Source organism: Venturia canescens, chromosome 1 (assembly GCF_019457755.1).
Source record: "Venturia canescens isolate UGA chromosome 1, ASM1945775v1, whole genome shotgun sequence".
Lineage (NCBI taxonomy): Eukaryota > Metazoa > Arthropoda > Insecta > Hymenoptera > Ichneumonidae > Venturia > Venturia canescens.
The window spans coordinates 30,376,047-30,392,997 of record NC_057421.1 but is presented as its reverse complement, the minus strand read 5'-3'; the positions used below and the strand labels follow the sequence as shown (position 1 = coordinate 30,392,997).

The window sequence follows — 16,951 nt, the reverse complement described above, 5'->3', positions numbered from 1 at the left end:
CTCTATTGTCATCACAATATGACTGAACGTTGGACGAATTACGTCTAAACCTCACTTTTCTTATTTTCGCATCCGTTATTCGGAGTCCGATGAAAAGCCATATTTTCTGACATTCTACCAGAATATAATATGAGGAAAAATAAGAACCCGTGCAAACGATTACTCCAATTACTCAATTTCTGACAGAACGCTAATGCACTTCGATGATATTGGTAAAATTTGAATGTCGCATTAAGTTTAGATTCATGTGTTTACAGCTCAAAAACTTTACATAGCGAGATTACTGTAGTGGCGGATAAAACGAAAAATGCACGCTGTCGTAACTACAACGAAAATTCCGACGAAAAAACAATCAATGCACGAAGAAAAAAAAATTCATACATCGAACAAAATGCCATCCAGTTGGCCGAAATTACAGTTGGTTGGACTGCTTTCGAATTAATGAACTGAATACTTTGCTATTTGAAAAATGTAGAAGGGAGACTGGAGCAAAACGGAATACCTATAAAGGAATATCCGGCTGTTTAGAAGTTTGAGAAGCTTCGTTTATTTCTTACTCTCAAGCACCAAAAACTCTTCAATTTTTTGAAATTTTCAAGAAAAAAAATAATAATTTTCCTCGGGACCCGATGGGGTACCCCTCCAAAATAACTTAATTATTTTCCATTGCAATTTTAATCCAAAGTATCTTTGAACAGCTACTTTGAAAAAGCAATCGATAAAAAATTGGAATTGCTTCAAAATGTATCCTTTTTTTTCTTTTAATTTTAAAAGTTTTTTTTCTTTTGTAAAAATTTATACCAAACTGCAAGAATGAAAGAAGAATAATTTCCGCAATTTTCGAAAACGTAAAAAGTTTCGTACGAATATCTGAACTTCAAATCGCAATCGGCGGGATAATAATTACTGGGCTATCGAACTTTTGTATTTAGAAATTCACTCCCCAAACGTTTTCCGTTAACGCGATCATCAAAGTTAGTCGAAAATGAATAAAATTTCAATCATTCATATAACGAAGTTAATATCAATACGTTTGAAACAAGTACGGAGGGTGGCAAACAGGAAGGGAAATTCATTGACGTTGTAAGAGAATTGGCGGAAACAAGGTAGACGCTCGTCATTATCTGAGCGGAAACTACTATGTCCCTATGTAAAGTGTAGGGGTAGAACTCGTTTGCGGGAAGATAGACGGAGAAGAAAAAAGGAAGAGAGGAGCAAGAGGAAGAGTGAGAATGATAAGGGCTGGAAAACGATGAAAGGGAGGAAAGACCAACGGTTTGCGGGGAGTTTACGAGGGGTTTCGGTAAGAGAAGGAGCCCAGAATGGGAAGGGGATACACGTGGATTTCCTCATTGTATTGAAGATACTCATTCCATCTTATGAAAGGGTGGATCTCAGTGCGTAAAAGGAGGACGCGAAGATTTAATAAAAGATGTGCTATTTCGCCTTGTCGATCCGAGCCTCTCAGGAGTACGAAAACTTTTCGCAATCTTTTACCACTTAAATATCACCTTCGCGCCATTCGTGCTACTGTTATATTGGTCATTTTCCACGAGCATAAACAAAATTCGATCTCAGAATTAGACAGTCCAATGATAAAGCATCTACGAATGCAGTTGCATGAACCGCACATCGGATGAAGACGGAAAAATGAATAATTGAATTATATGAAAGCTCGGAAGAACATTTCTTTTTTCATTCGAAAACCGTTGGACTGACGTGGTCCAGAAATCTATTGTTAATTTGTTTAATCTGTTGAGAATTACCAGAATACCATACAAGTACAGAGCAACTTTCTTTCTCGAATCTCATTTTTCTCCACCTCAAGCCTCTTACTACAAACCTGCATGATAAATACGTAAGCAAGCAGCACCTCCAGGGATTCAAACCTGGCTCTCATGATTTAGGCGTTTTTTATCCTTTTTGCAATTACCCAATTCTGGTTAATAATACAAAGAACGGGGGATCTTAATCCTCTTCTTCTCTACTCTCACCGTATGTTATTCGTATAAAACCTGTAAAATATATACAGTAACCCAAAGACTCACCGACGCTCGTTACTCTACTAAAAAAATATATACGTATATTCAGATGAGAAAAACCCGCCTTATAGCGTGCATAAAACCCGAAGAAATGACCCTTCAGAATTCCATATAATAGAACGAAGTAAAAAAAAAATAAATTACAAAAAAAACGGAAAGCGTTTCTCGCACACCCATAGCTATATTTTTAGGCGCCCCTTTATACCCAAGATAAAATGAACAAAATAACAGAGAGAATAATTTAACATTCAATTAACCACTATCCAAGAATAATGGGGTCGTTTTCCTCAACGGCTCAAAACCCCCAACCCATTCTTCCCACTCTCTGTGGTATATTGTTAATAACTTTTTCTTCCTTCTTGATATTCCGTTCATAGAATACGAGAACTTGAATCGCGGGACTTGATTATGAAAGTCGCGAATTATCCTCATTCCTTTGGAATAGTATTTTATTGAGCTAAAATAAGTAATCTTGCAATCTTATTATAAATTTTTTAATGTTCTTATGTTATTGAATTAAGAGAAAGAGGGTGAATTATGAGAAAACAATTAAATATTCTTTATTAAGGTAGTTCGTGCAGGAAATGATTTTCTTAAGAATGTCTTGAAATTTACACAGAGTTTCAATGGGTAATCGACTGACACGCATATTAAATTTAAGGGGTTACAGGTACTTTGCGTATAAAATCGTTTATCTTTCCATAAAACGAATGAACGCTTCTTACGAAGTTTATGAAAAAGTACACAATAGCAATGAAGTATATAATGAAGGTCCGGGAAAAAATTTGAGACGATTGTCTTACCAGTAATGAAGATATATTACGTTAAAGATTGAACGAAATTGGTAAATTGAGCACTCGTAACCTCACATTTATTTCGGCTTATTTCGGCATTTAGTTTTTTCTTGGCTTGGGCTATTCCTCTCACAGCCTTTTTATTAACACTTTTTTCTTGATCCATTTTCCCTTTGCGCTCTCTGAAGCGATTTTTTTTCCATAAAAATCTATAGTATTTTAGCCGGGGACGAATGAAATTTTGGGTTCTGTCCGTCACGAATCCCCGTTCAATTAATGGCCTGTAATTTCATTCGCCAAAAAATAATTTGAAAAAATTTATTTACAATTTTGAATGAATGACTCGGACATTAATTTAGAGTGATAATATCTTAAATTAGAAAGTCAAAATCGACTCAATTTAGATACCCATAAAATACGATCCTACGGGCATGATTTACCTTAACTTGAAAATGTAAAAGAATCAGAACACAATCGATACGTTTTTCGTCATTCAAGCTGACATTCGACTTCTTCCAAAACAAAACGCTTTTCTTTTTTATTCAAAGCAACTCGTTTCCCATTCGATTAGAAACATTCCAAAACTACACGATGACCACTAATTGTATTTCGTTCAACTCTACCAACAATAATACAATCAGCCAGAAAGCGCAAATCAGTAGATATTATTGCAGAATTTAATTACCTGAATGATCCCGGAAAATCAACTCAAAAGGAAAACCAGGAGAAAATTAAAAAACACGAAATTTAGACTTCTTCATGGAATATTCCTGAAAAATGTTTTATTCGCATAAACTTGCTCCATTATTACAACTATCGAATATAACTGAGTTCAGGCAGACAGCGAATTGAAATATTCCATTTACATGATTTCTTGTTGCCGCAAACCATCCCAGCAGCTTCACTTTATAAATTTGAACCTACTGGCATCATTCACAGGGCCAGAGAGAGAGAGAAGTGAAAGCTCGCTTATAAAATCAAGATGAAGATTTCATTACGCAAAAGCGTTTACTCGTCATCAGTTGCAGACAATGGAAAGCCATTTTTCTCTTCCTCTCTTTCTTGCCTTCTTTCTCGTTATCCACGGGATAGGCTATATATAGAAGCCAAAAGACTTAGTAGATCGCCCGACAGACCAAACGAGATAGAAAGAGGGATAGCAATAAAACGTGCAAGGCAGAGAGGGTGGCCAAAGACGAAAAGTTCAGAAACTGGAATATATATGTACATTATACTCTTTACGTACATATGTATATATACATGTATGTACTTAGAGGCAGGGAAATGGAGAAATGGTCGTTCCGGTAAAACGAATGTATCTAGCAGAGCACTACCCTCGGAAGATTTCCTCAATTCCTCTCAGTTCTTCTCCCTCGCTCTTTATGTCCATGTGTGCATTTCTGTCTATGTTGTATGTCTCGTTTTTTTTTTCATCTTTATCGGCATTCAAGAGCAATCTTCCAATACAACCGTCCAGAGAACTCTCAGGTTGATTGAAGGGGAGATAGATTTACATTAAACAGGCAGCGAGGTTCCCTCAATCGCAAGCATTGGCAAGCTTTCCCACCACATCGACCATTAGTGCACATTCCGTTTTTTTATTACATTTTTCCTCATCGTTATTAGAAATTCCACTCAAAGTTGTTACAGGTGTAGAATTATTTAAAAATTCTAGCAGCGTATGATTTTCTGGAAAATAATTTTCACCCTCAGACATCAAAGCGTGATTTTGTTAACATTCATTAGCCAGAAAAGGCGAGTGGAATATCGCGATTGTTTTAAATAGAAAAACGGTGATTGGACGATAAAGAAACATTCCCAATAATACTATGATTAGCTCGTTTCACACTAATTATTCCCAGTCATTCGAATTTTCAGTTTTTTAGATGGAACGGAACGCTCTGCAAAAATTGTGAATCACAAAGAAGGTTGAATTTTGTTGAAAATCCAGGAAACCGTAAGATTCGCGTTGTAAGAGTACGTCAAAGTTCGAGCAAGCTTTTTTCTTTTAATACTCGACGTCGAGCCGAAATTGTGTCTCCTGTTAGCCATATATATCCTTGAGGAGCAGGATTACGGCCACGCACATGAATGATTCGTTACGCCGGAAAGAACGTTGGTCACTCAGAGAAAAATTCCAGCGAGACTTTTTCCTTATTCAATACATCATTTTTTCTTTCCTCTTATTCTATCCTTAAACATGACAAATGAAATTCCAAGGGTTGCGAGCCCGTTGAATAAAGCCTAAAGATAAAAAGAGGAAAAGATGAATCGCCACGCATTCTCTCGCGTACAATGGTCCAAAATAGGAGATGGTCGCGCGTTGTGACGTAATAAATAGCTTTAGACGAGGCAAAAAGACGAAAACCGCTGTACAAAATAGATGAAAAAACGTTGATCGTATAGATACGATTTTTTTCATCATCGTTATTCTGACTTTTCACAATTTTGGGAAATTCCGCTCTTGTGACTTGTGCGTTTTTACTCATGTGACCCCGTGTGTCGAGCGATTGTCATCGGTTACTGCCTTGTGAACATTCCACACCGAGAGCAAATATATATAAGCGAATACGCAGCAACGTTCGCTGCCTAGCTCTCGCTTTTCCTTTTTCAAACTTCCCTCCCGTTTGTACATACACGGATATAAACTTTTTGGGAAATACATTTTTTTTGCTCCGTATATAAATATACATGGTCTCATGCTAACTCGAAAAGGCCAGGGATCAATGATCCAGGTCGAAGTTGTATAACTCTTCCGCTATATAAACCCTCGTTTTACGAGAGTGAGTCCTGTCTACTTTATTTTACCCACTGCTCTCTACATATATTTATTACGCGAGCTATCTATACGTTCCATAAAATATATGGGGCATTTCTTGCCGCATTAACAACTCTTCTCTCAACAGTACTTCGACCTTTTTATACGTGTAGATAAAATGAAGTCAAAAAGTTTAAAAGCCAGTATCGGTTAGTTGTCTGTGCTTGTTGTGTCAAACTTTTTTGTTGTTATCAACATCCTCGTGCGACTGTTATACTGCATCGGTTTTCCTGGCTTTACAAACTGGAGTAACGATATTTCAATTCAAACAATACAATTTCCCTGTTTTTTTTTTAATTTGGAAATCGAATGTCTTCATTTTGACCCATTTTAACGGATATCCACGGACGAGAAAAGACTCCCACAGTGAAACCCAATGGGCTTGAAGATTTATGAGGTTATAACGAACAAAATTGTAACTTAGACAATGGCGGAGTTTGAAGTTGGTTAAGAAATATTCTTGTCCCTGTGCCGATATTAGATCGGAGGAAGACGCATCCTTGGTATTGGGAAACTGTCATGCATTTCAGCATTTCTGGACTGGAAATTTGATTTTTGTTTCGAACCGTGGTTAACCCGCACGGAGAAGTAGTAGTAGAGCAGCGCGAAGCTTGTCAGTAAATCGAGTGTACGTTGCTTTATCCACTTATCGATTCTTTCATCACTAATGTGACACGAAATATTCCATACAAAAAATTGAGGTAAAAAATGTTGTACTTACAATTTGCGATCCGTACGATTTTTCACCCGCAAAAGTAGAACGAACGGGCGCGAACAACCCCTCATAAGGACCGCTTGTGGCACGTAAAGAATTCCACGGCTAAGATTAATCGCTCTAAGCCACGAACGTCATTTTTATATGAAGTTTTTAACCACAGGACTTTGGTTGCGCCTTAAATTTCGCTCCTTATATACTCAGTTATGGATGTACATGGTATAACACTGTACTGATTACAGGGAGCACGCATGTGTATCATGGTAAATGTGCAATCAGTTAGGGAGCTTGATACAGCCAGTGAAATAAGAAAATCTTGAAAAAGCTTCTCTTGATGTTTTAATGTAATAGATAAAATATTATTTGATTTGTGTTTCCTTGAGCACAAAACAAACGAAAATTTTGAATTATTCCGTTATTATCGCTTTTAAAAAAATACATTATTCACAGGCATTCTGAAAATGTTTTGACAAACGATAGGCTAACATCGCTGTATCATCATACGGTGATTTTCCAATAAATATTACTCATTGTTGCACGTTCTCTGTCAGTTATGGAACCACCAAACAGTCTTTTATCTCGCGAAAAATGTGCGCACTCGGAAACTTTTCAGCCTCGAGGATGGGTATCTCAATTAACAAATGAGATACAAATGAGAATGAGAGGAGACACAGAGGCAAGGTGGGAAGGAAAAAGCTCGAGCGCTCAAATGCACGAGCCTGATAAACAGCGAGGCTTGAGAGAAGAGTATATAGTGACACGACTGGTCCACATACCGATGGAATGCATGGAGAAAAAAGAGAAGGATTATAATCAGAGGAAGAGATGCGTTGAAGGGTGGATGGGTTGTTAAAGCCATAGCGATAATCGAGCGTGAGGGCAATTTATTAAAAGTGCATTCATTGTCGAGAATTTTGCTGACGAGTCGTGTTCATCTAGAGGACCCAACGGAAGGTAGATAGAGCCAGATCGCGGGGGCGAGATGGAAGAGTAGAAAATACTTTGAAAGTGCGAATGAGAGAATCAGGGAAGCGCTAGGTGAATCGAGTACTGGTACGGGTGATTTTCCTCGCTGTGGAGGAGAAAAAACCGCCATCCCGGTGGATCTCGATGAGTAGCCATTCCTATATGCACCGTCTATCTCTCGTTTATTTCTATCTTTCCCTCTCGCTCTCTTCCATCCTCTCTATATGCTTTCGTCACTCAACACTTGAGTTCTGCCGGTCGAGGTCGGGATTTGCGAATGCGTTTATGTATAGTAATATTCAAGTGAATGTTAGTACGAGTGAGAAAGGCGTCGAAAAGCCTCGTTCACGTGGAAATCTCGAGCGATGCACACGCTGCATCCTCCTGAACTTATCCCCGCAAATCTCATGCAGCATTGTACCCGCGATCCAGCAGGCCATAAAGGCTCTGGACGATTGCCATACCACACTCTGCATCCAAGCTCTCTCATCTTCGTCTCTGTTTGTCGTTCTACCAACCATCGCACTAGATATATATATAAACGTTCGTATATATCTACGAATATAGTGACGATAATTCCAGTTGTATGTACCATATCATATTTACCTATAAAGATCTATGTACGATACTCTTACACACTAATAGAGACGTTAAGGATACTGGAAAAGAAATAGGAAGCAAGGAAAATAGTGAAAGAGAATAGGGATATTCGAGGGAATAATAATCGCTGTGTTCTCATTGGAGTAGCTGCAAATGAGACTCAGCTCGTAGCAGACTAATCGTATCTAATGAGCCGCACCCCGTCAGCGGTGATTAAATCCACCGGCAGTTCCCTAGGATCCTCTGGATAGTGGCACCACAGAGACTAATACGTATAGAGTCTCCGGTTTTCCCGTGTAACGTGCAGAATATACATAAATATTCACTTTTAGGACTTATTGTATCTGTGAGAAGGGGACTTGCAGTAGTGGGAAGCCGAGTGAACTTACACTACATGTGTCAGCTTTAATGATAAAGAAAGAAGAAATTTTCGAAAGTTTCTACATACCAAACCTGTTAAAGTATGGTGTATAAATGTAAATTAAAAAGAGCTCAGTATGATTTGATTGAAGTCGAAATTGGTAAGATTATCGGAGTCCAACTTATATTCTTCATTTATCACGATTAGCTGACTCATACGTTGGAATATTTGTTGAAACGAATATTTTCATCATTTTCTTTTGGAGAAATTACGAATTTCCTGTGATATTTCAACTCTCGTTGGTTTTATTTTTTTATTTTATTTTTTTTTTTTTCGGTCTACGGTGTAGACCATCCACTAAATTGGTAGCAAATCCACATCTGTTTCGAACGATCTCCCGAGGTACGAGACTCCAAGTCCAACTAACATACGTGTGTTTCTATACGTTAACTGCGTTCTGCACTGTAGAGGAATCTGGTACATGTTGCGATACTGGGCTCTATGAGGCTTCATGGAGAGAAGCTGAGCCAAGCCATTAAGGGACATAAAAGCGCAACCCTTGCAAAGGCACACATACTTATCCTCTGCATCTCTCTCTCTCTCTCTCTCTCTCTTTCCTCCTCCTTTCTCGTTTCTTTTCATCTCTGTCTCCCTCTTAGAAAAGGCTTGTTCTGCCTGGTGAAAGTGCTTAGCTGGCCATGTTACAGGCGTGAGAAGAGCTTACAGCTTGGTGCACAACCCTATAGGTTCAGCCACCTGCCGAACTGATACATACAGATACATACACTGTTGACATTCATAGAGACGTAAGTTGCACTATTTTCTCAACGTATCAAGACTTTCTATGGTTCAATTCGCAAGTGTATATTTATGTATCAGTGTATGTGTCCATGTAGAACGGTACCGATATTTATGAAAGAAGTCTACAGCACGTGAGAAAAAAGATAAAAAAGAACGACAGACGTTCCGATTTATATCGACCAAGCCACTTGAGTCATTTTTAATGTTACAGTGATTTTCCAACTTTCCTCCACACTCACAACGGACCAAGTTAAACCTGAATACACCGCATATACGAATTTCTCTTGCGTGCCACTTTCCCTCAATGCTACGAACTCTTTATAAAAGTTTGACCTCCATCCGTTCATGTATACATCTTTTTGGGGTGGGATGTATTGGCCGAGACATACTTGAGAGAAAATTCTCTCACAAAATCTTTCCTTCTCATCGGTTCGAAAATTTTATAATCTGGATACGTGCAGAGCAAAAAAACTCGCAACGGAGTCTGAAATTTTAGTATATTTGTAAAATCTGAAGCAAGTTTACTTTTGCTTGAAATCAATATCGTTTTAAGTCCGCTTTTTTTATTTGATCAAAGCAATTTTTGTTAGTTTATTCTTTATTAAATAATTTAAAAATGATTTGATTGAAATGGAATCATTCATCAAACTTGATTGTTATCAGAGCATTACTGTTATAGGATGCTTTTTCACCGTGTCACAATTATTACAATCACACACATCTGATCATTGAGAAAAAAGGCTTAATTCATCGAACTAAATCCAATAATATTCTACATAAAGAATGGTAGACTCAACTTCTTGTTCAATAATCGATAGTGAAATTTTCGTAACGAATTCATAAAAAAATTTTTGTAAAATAATTCATCAAATCACCTCAGTCATGTGATAATGTTCAAACAACTAAATCTAAATATGAAGAAAATTGCACGATTGACATAATTATTTTCATTTTAGGTTTTTCGTGCCATATAAATAAAATTAATTTCTACGACCAATTTGAGATTTTAATTTATTTACATATTCACATTCAATGTAAATTGTCATTCCACGAGAAAAGTAGTTGTTGTCGTTGATGCTTATTTTTTTTGTCTCGACCGATTTGATTTCTCCTCGAATGCATGTTAATACAGTGAATGAACTCTGCTATCAGAAAGGAGAGCAGGTCTTGCAGGTGTTTACGAATCCTCATGCATATGTATGCAGTTTAGGGTACCATATTATTAAGAATAAAAAATAGTGAGTTGAGACATAAAATGCTGCAGGTTAAATCCTTCCGTATTTGAGAAATCGACCGTGCAACATACATATCCATGCAGATTCACAGACCTATATACATATGCAACTCCGTCATCTTCGCAGTTTGTTTTTTTGCTCGACTTCCTAGATATTTTATGGTTCTTTTTCCAAGACATCAACTCAGCCGTTAACGCGACTGAGTCCCACTCACGTGACAGCGGAACTATAAAAATATTTGCTTCCAAGCATAAATTACAAAAGTAACGAATAAACCACGCACGTTGAATGACGAAGAAAGGGACGGAGAACGGGGAATGAGAAAATAACGGAAAAGGAATAAAAAACCAGAACGGGATAAATGTCAAAAGGAATGAAAGTGGGCTTTCGCTGCACGATGTTATGAAATACATATCCGATAATCTTTTTTTTTTAATTATAGCTTGTACTGCGTGGTGCTGAATGCGCTCTTAGTATCGATTATTTTACAAAAGCGGTACCCAAGTGACTTGACTTATACATAACAATATCGTAGGTTCGGGGCGATAATAATATTGTAATGTACACTGCATTTCCTGAATATATAAGACGCTACACGAGACCCACCATGAAATTAGATTATATGATTTTATATCCGCGTATATGCTTTCGAAATCGTTAAATTTTCAAGGTGCAACCAGCCCTCGAAGAAATACTGTCGAATAAACCGAATGTATGGAGTTTAACGACTCTTGAATCCCCATACATGGAAGCAAACATAAATATAATATACGTATTACAATCACTAAAAAACAAAAGGGCGAGGACCATAAAATTTAACACGTAAAATGATAAATTCTGCTATTTAGTTTAATGACATTCATATCGTACATGTTTCCAGTAAAATTCATCTAAATATATTGAACAACCAAAATGAGTTAACGAGCGAAACGCTTAAACAAACAAGAAACAATATTCATAATCAGGCATCGGGCTATCAGGCAAAAAAATGAACCTCCGAGTGACAGATGAGAGAGAACAAAAAGCAAAACATCCTGAATCCACTGCACTCGTTTGAATTGGAAAGATCTTTTCACCCTGAACGTTAATACACTTTTGGTATGAACGTATTCATAGCACGTTAAAGACACAGTGGAGACAGACCGAGAAAGAGCCCTCTGTGAGGAGGAAAGAGGAAGAGAGAAAGAAAACGAGTTGGAAACGAAAAAGATATTAAGGGATATATTATATAGACGAGATAGGATTACCCCCGTTTTATGACGTCATATAGCAAGTCACAGAACCTTGCACCACCGCACTAAGATATGAATGCGACGAGTAGAAATGCATCTGGCACTTCTCAATCCCCTCTACATATATAAAGCGAAATATATACTTACTACGTATATCTACAGATCTCGCTTTTTTTGAAAGTGTGCATTATAAAACCGGCACATGGTATTCAACTCGGCCGGACTCGGTGAACGTAACGTCAAGCAACAAATCCAAACCCTTGACTTTTCCGACCTCAACTTTATTGTGGAAAATATACGTTTCTCGTTTCCAGCGCTCTTTTCCTCATCCTCTTACCCTCGCACAAGACCAGATTTTCCCGCTCCCTCGAAGCTTAAAACTTATCTCCGCTTCGGTAGAGTTCCTCACGTCATCTCGTTTTGACTCTTCCTTCCAGCCGAATATCCCCTCGATATTTACCAAAGTGGATTATGGTAATACCTTCGAATGTGTAATTACAAGTCTGATAAATAACGGAACTGCCTTCAAACCCACGTACGCGGTCGAAGAGTTGCCAGCTATTGGCAACGTATTGCACCGAATGTTACATACGTCGATGCTGAATAGGCCAGAAAGCTGCTGAGTCGATTCATGCACCAGGTGTGCTCGAACTATTCAGAGTGGACAAACTTTTCGTTCCCCTGATTACGTGTAATTTCACGATTTTCAATAGACAATCGATATTTTCTGGATTTATGAAGCTACGGAAAAAGCTGAATAGTTTTTCGATACTTTTGGCCTTCTTATTTTACTTTTATTTTGGTTTTCTTCTTATTTTGCAAATCCGTTGATCATCCAAACTGATAATTATGAAATTTATTGATAAAATGAATAAAACTTATCGAAGATAATATGCCACTACAAAATGGATCCATGCAGGGATCTCTCAACATAACAGTTTGAAGGAGATGAGCTTTGTACCGTAAAGGTGTGGCACAATGGCAACAAAATACTAAGCACTCAGTTGAGTCCTTGAAAATTATATCTTACGATCCGAGCACTAGCTATGTTAACATTTCAACAACGGATACCCCTGTTTCTGACAGTTCAAAAAAACCACAAGCTTGCCACTTTTCAACCGGAGTGTTTGATCTTTCCAGAATAAAAAGTTGACGATTTTCTTTATACAGTTTTTCCTCAATGTCAAAAATCGAAGATTACTTAAGCTCTCGAAAGCATCGCCGTCTAAGATGCTTAAGGCATTGGCTTCCAGATTAAGTTCTTGAAGATGCGGCAAGTTAAAACTTCCCTTTTGTATCGTTGTTATTTTATTACCCCTCAGGGATAAACGATGCTTTGGTACATTGATAAAAGTGCCTGATTCCAGACTTTCAATTCGGTTGAAATCCAAATATAACATTTGCAACGTGACAGACAGACCACGGAAAAAATCTGGTCTTATTTTCGTAAACTCATTGAATCCAATATTCAAATATTTCAGATTTTTCAAATTACCGAAAATTCCTGATTCTAAGCTTGTCAAATTATTTTTATAGAGATTCAAAGAAACCAGCTTTTTGAGATCGTTGAAGGAGCCTGGTTTTATTGATTTTATATTATTTTCTACGAAGACAAGTCGGCTCACGGATGAAAGGCCACGCAGAGATTCAGTCTCAATATTGCTTATGTTGTTCTCAGCGAAATTAAGATATTCCAAGTTATTAAGCTTAACAAATGAAAGAGGCCATATTTCATGAATTTGATTCTGGGCCAAGGTTAATTCCCTTAGACTGGACGGCAGGGTTGCTGCGAACCGTGTATGTGTCAGTTGATTAATGCTTAGGAAAAGTCTTGAAAGTTTTGTACCCAGCAAAGCGCCATCCGCAATGTAACTTATGAAGTTGTTCTCCAAGTTCAACTGACGCAAATTCTTATTGGATATTATGCCCGCTTCTAGACGCTCGATTTGGTTATCAGCGAGGCTAACGCTGCTGACATCTGCCGGAAGATCATTCAATAATTCGCTCGTCATATTCACTATGTCGTTGTTGCTGAGATCCAGGAAATGCACGGGCAAACTCTTAAGACGATACCACCCTTTGGCGAAAGTGGAGATACCGAATCGACGAAGTGATATCGAGTGTATTCTGGAGTTGACCTTCACTTCCGTGCAATCACTCCCGAGTACCTCGCCTTCTATCAACACTTCGAGTGACACGAGACGACGATGCTGAATACATATTTTGACCTTGGCATTTTTATTAAACCCTGCAATGTCATCGTTCTTTGCACCATTCAATTCAGATATTTTAATTCCGAATGTTGATTGTCGTGTTTTTTCAATGTTAATCATTTTCTCGACAGCCATCTGAGATTCCGTTTCGTTTTTTTTGTGATCTAACAACAAATCACACTCGAAGAGAGCCTGGCTTACGTCGTAAACTGGTTGGCCAAGGAGTAAAGTGTCCATTAGTTTGGCAGATCGATCTCGATATTGACTCAGAGACATATTTGATGTATTGAACCATCCTTTATGTCCAAGGCTACCTTTTTGAGTATAGTGATCTTTGATCAACGGTTCCTCGATCACTGCCAGGACCGTGGGCACCATGAAACATCCGAAGAGGAACATACTGTTGTTTTTCGCGAACCTATGATTTCAGAGTGTCGAATTAATGATAAAACATATTTGTCGTTTTTCTATATAAAATGTATGACCAACTGCCCATGGGAAATCAGAATGAACAGTCTAGCAATCAATTTTCTAAATTGATTTTTCTGAACAATCAAAAGTGGGAGTTTTGGAATTTTTGAGTGCGTGAGCGATATCGCAATAAAGCAAGTTTCTGCTTCAACAATCGAAAGTCTACAAATACTCGCGCTGCAATTCACTGATCACATGGAACAAAAGTCGTTATTTTTCATCAGAGTTGCTGGAAATTTTGTATGCGTTCCAACGAAAATATAATTAAGAATTAAGCAGATCAAAAACTGAGAGATATTTTATCGGAATGGAGTCAATGCAAAAAAAACCGGTATCAATAATTGTAAAACATGCAGTTGTAACTAAAATTAACAAAAAAAAAAAAATACAATAAAGTAGAAAGGTATGAACGGAGGGAAACTTACAGATACGAGTTTCTGATATTCATGTTTCAACTATGTCAGATGATGAACAGGGAGAGATCGATAGGCACGACACAGTTTTGAAATTCGTTAATATTATCCACTCTTCTAAACCGGTAACGTCTTCGCAGCACCCGCGCGCACACGCACTCTCTGAATCTGCCACCAAAAATCGTAGGCAGTTTTCAAAGTCCCTATAACTGGAGATGAAAAAAAAATCATTCTTATTCCAACGTTATCAAATAACCTCGCACCTTGAAATCGTTTGAAGCGTATCTTGAGTTCAAGCACGAATATGTATAGTGGTGTGACGCAGAAGAAGGGTAAATCGTTAAACACCTGTTTACACTGTTTTAAATTTGATTCAGTTCCAAAAACACTAGTTCCCGTATCAAAGTGCTTTGATGCTTTAAATGTACGTCCACCAAATTTCTTTGCATAGGGCTTCTGTTACCTCGACTTATTTCTTCTTCACTGTCTCGAATAAAACTGATAAGATTTTTGAGATTTCGAGATATCATCGTCTAGAGTATTGCAAGTTTGGCTGTGAACCGAGCATTCTCCCAACCAGACACGAATATGTGCCAGTGAAGACGCAAAACCCAGAACTCTAAACAACGATTAGAAAAAAGTGATTCTCAAACGAACCGATTCAAATTTTAATTTTCAAACGTATCCTCTCCCAAATGGACAGAAGGCGAAAAATTGAAGGTTTCTTTCGTAAATTCAAATTCGTACAATATTTATACGATACCGAAATCGTTAATGTATCGATTTATGTTCTGAACTAAATGAGCAGTGTCCCCATCCTCAGACATACTGCGTAAAACTATAAACTTCGGAACGAGAGCTCATGAAATACAGACGTGTAGACATTATGTACACATTTCGTCGACAGACCCAGCTGGCTTTGCTGTTCAGAGTATTGTATTTGTGTTCTCCAGCTCACTCGTATATATGAATGACACATCAATAGCCTGTCTAGAGATGGATCAGCGTATACAGTAACATACACATGTGAATTGTGTTCCACAGATGCAAATAATTTTATGAGCTTGACATCATAATATATTTAGCTCCGACACTGTGGAACTTTTTGTATGGGATTGTACCCAATCGAGAATCATTCATTCCTTTAATCCTAATTTATTTATTCTTTTTCATAGTAGTCTTGAAATTGAAAAATAGTCAAATAAGCTACAGAAATTCCATAAAACACTTTCTGACCCAATGAATATCCACATTTTTTCCATATCGCAGCTATACCGAGAAAAAAAAATGTTTTCACAACATACTTATCCACTTGAATAAAGAAAGAAGAAATTGCATTGAAAAATGAATGTGGAAACTTCATATGGATGCGGAAATCCCCATACATGTGTATCTATGGATCTTGTACTGTAGAATACTCGATCTTAGCCTAGCTTTATGTATATGTATGGGGCTCGCTTTGCATAATATCTTTGCCATTGTAAAATGCAAAACATTGTGCAAGGAGCGAGCCCATTCGAGCTGAGCCAGAGCCCTCGTCTCGTGGTTTCCGATGAGCTCTACCTGTATTAGTGCAGATACCGCCTCAATATCCATCCCACTCTTTTATTTTCGGGTAATCAAGAAGCTACAGACAGTATTTTCACCTCTATAGTCATCCCTTTCGTTTGGTAATAAAGAAAAAGCCTTTAGCCCGACAAATTTATCGAGTGAAATTATTTAGGTTGAGCCCTTTTGTTCGATAACATCCGCGATAAATATAGAAGACTACGTTCGGCCAATCTTGGCGGAGAGTTCTATATGCATATCTATCCTTTCTCGCGATACTTCTCTCGCCTCTGAAGTGCAACTTTTTTCCTTCTCATGTAAATCGGGCGATGTTGATGTTACCAAGCCAAACGATACTGACGAGGCGTGAACGCTGTCGATTGAAGGCTTAAAGCACATATTTTAATATTCCCCTCTAGTACAAAGGCCAGAAGAGAAATTTTAAAAAACCGGATACATAATGAAAATACGACTTTTTTCGTCTGGCTCGAAACACTGAAGTATCAAACGAATATTATGAATCTATTATCACAAACGCTTTCATAGACACATTTTTTTATCATGCTCGTCCTTGTAGATTTATCGTCGTATAATTTCAATGTAATTTTAATTTTTGATCGACCAAATGAATTCACACTGAAAGAGAATTATTTATTCCCACGAATTAATGGAATGGTTAAATAAGCAGAATGCAATGTACAGAGTTCTCGAGTTATTACCCAATAGTCATTTCCAAAATTAC

The 16,951-nt window shown here is 37.6% G+C and overlaps 2 protein-coding genes across 6 annotated transcripts in view; both read right to left on the bottom strand.

The window, feature by feature from the left end:
* The window catches only part of LOC122414064 (uncharacterized), a 177,291-nt gene that overhangs the window by 146,810 nt on the left and 13,530 nt on the right, over positions 1-16,951 (bottom strand). The window lies entirely within an intron of this gene.
* On the bottom strand, positions 11,166-15,474 carry LOC122414067 (leucine-rich repeat-containing protein 15-like). Of its 4 annotated transcripts, none has more exons than XM_043424937.1 (3): positions 15,425-15,474; positions 14,674-14,870; positions 11,166-14,195 (listed from the first exon to the last, which is right to left on the bottom strand). In XM_043424937.1, the coding sequence occupies exons 2-3, from the start codon at positions 14,694-14,696 to the stop codon at positions 12,614-12,616; spliced, it is 1,605 nt and encodes a 534-aa protein (XP_043280872.1). In that variant the 5' UTR covers positions 14,697-14,870; positions 15,425-15,474; the 3' UTR covers positions 11,166-12,613. The 4 variants fall into 4 exon arrangements, with proteins under 4 accessions (XP_043280872.1, XP_043280846.1, XP_043280855.1 ...); XM_043424911.1 differs by having other exon boundaries at positions 15,319-15,468; XM_043424920.1 differs by lacking the exon at positions 15,425-15,474 and adding an exon at positions 14,925-15,267 and having other exon boundaries at positions 14,674-14,829.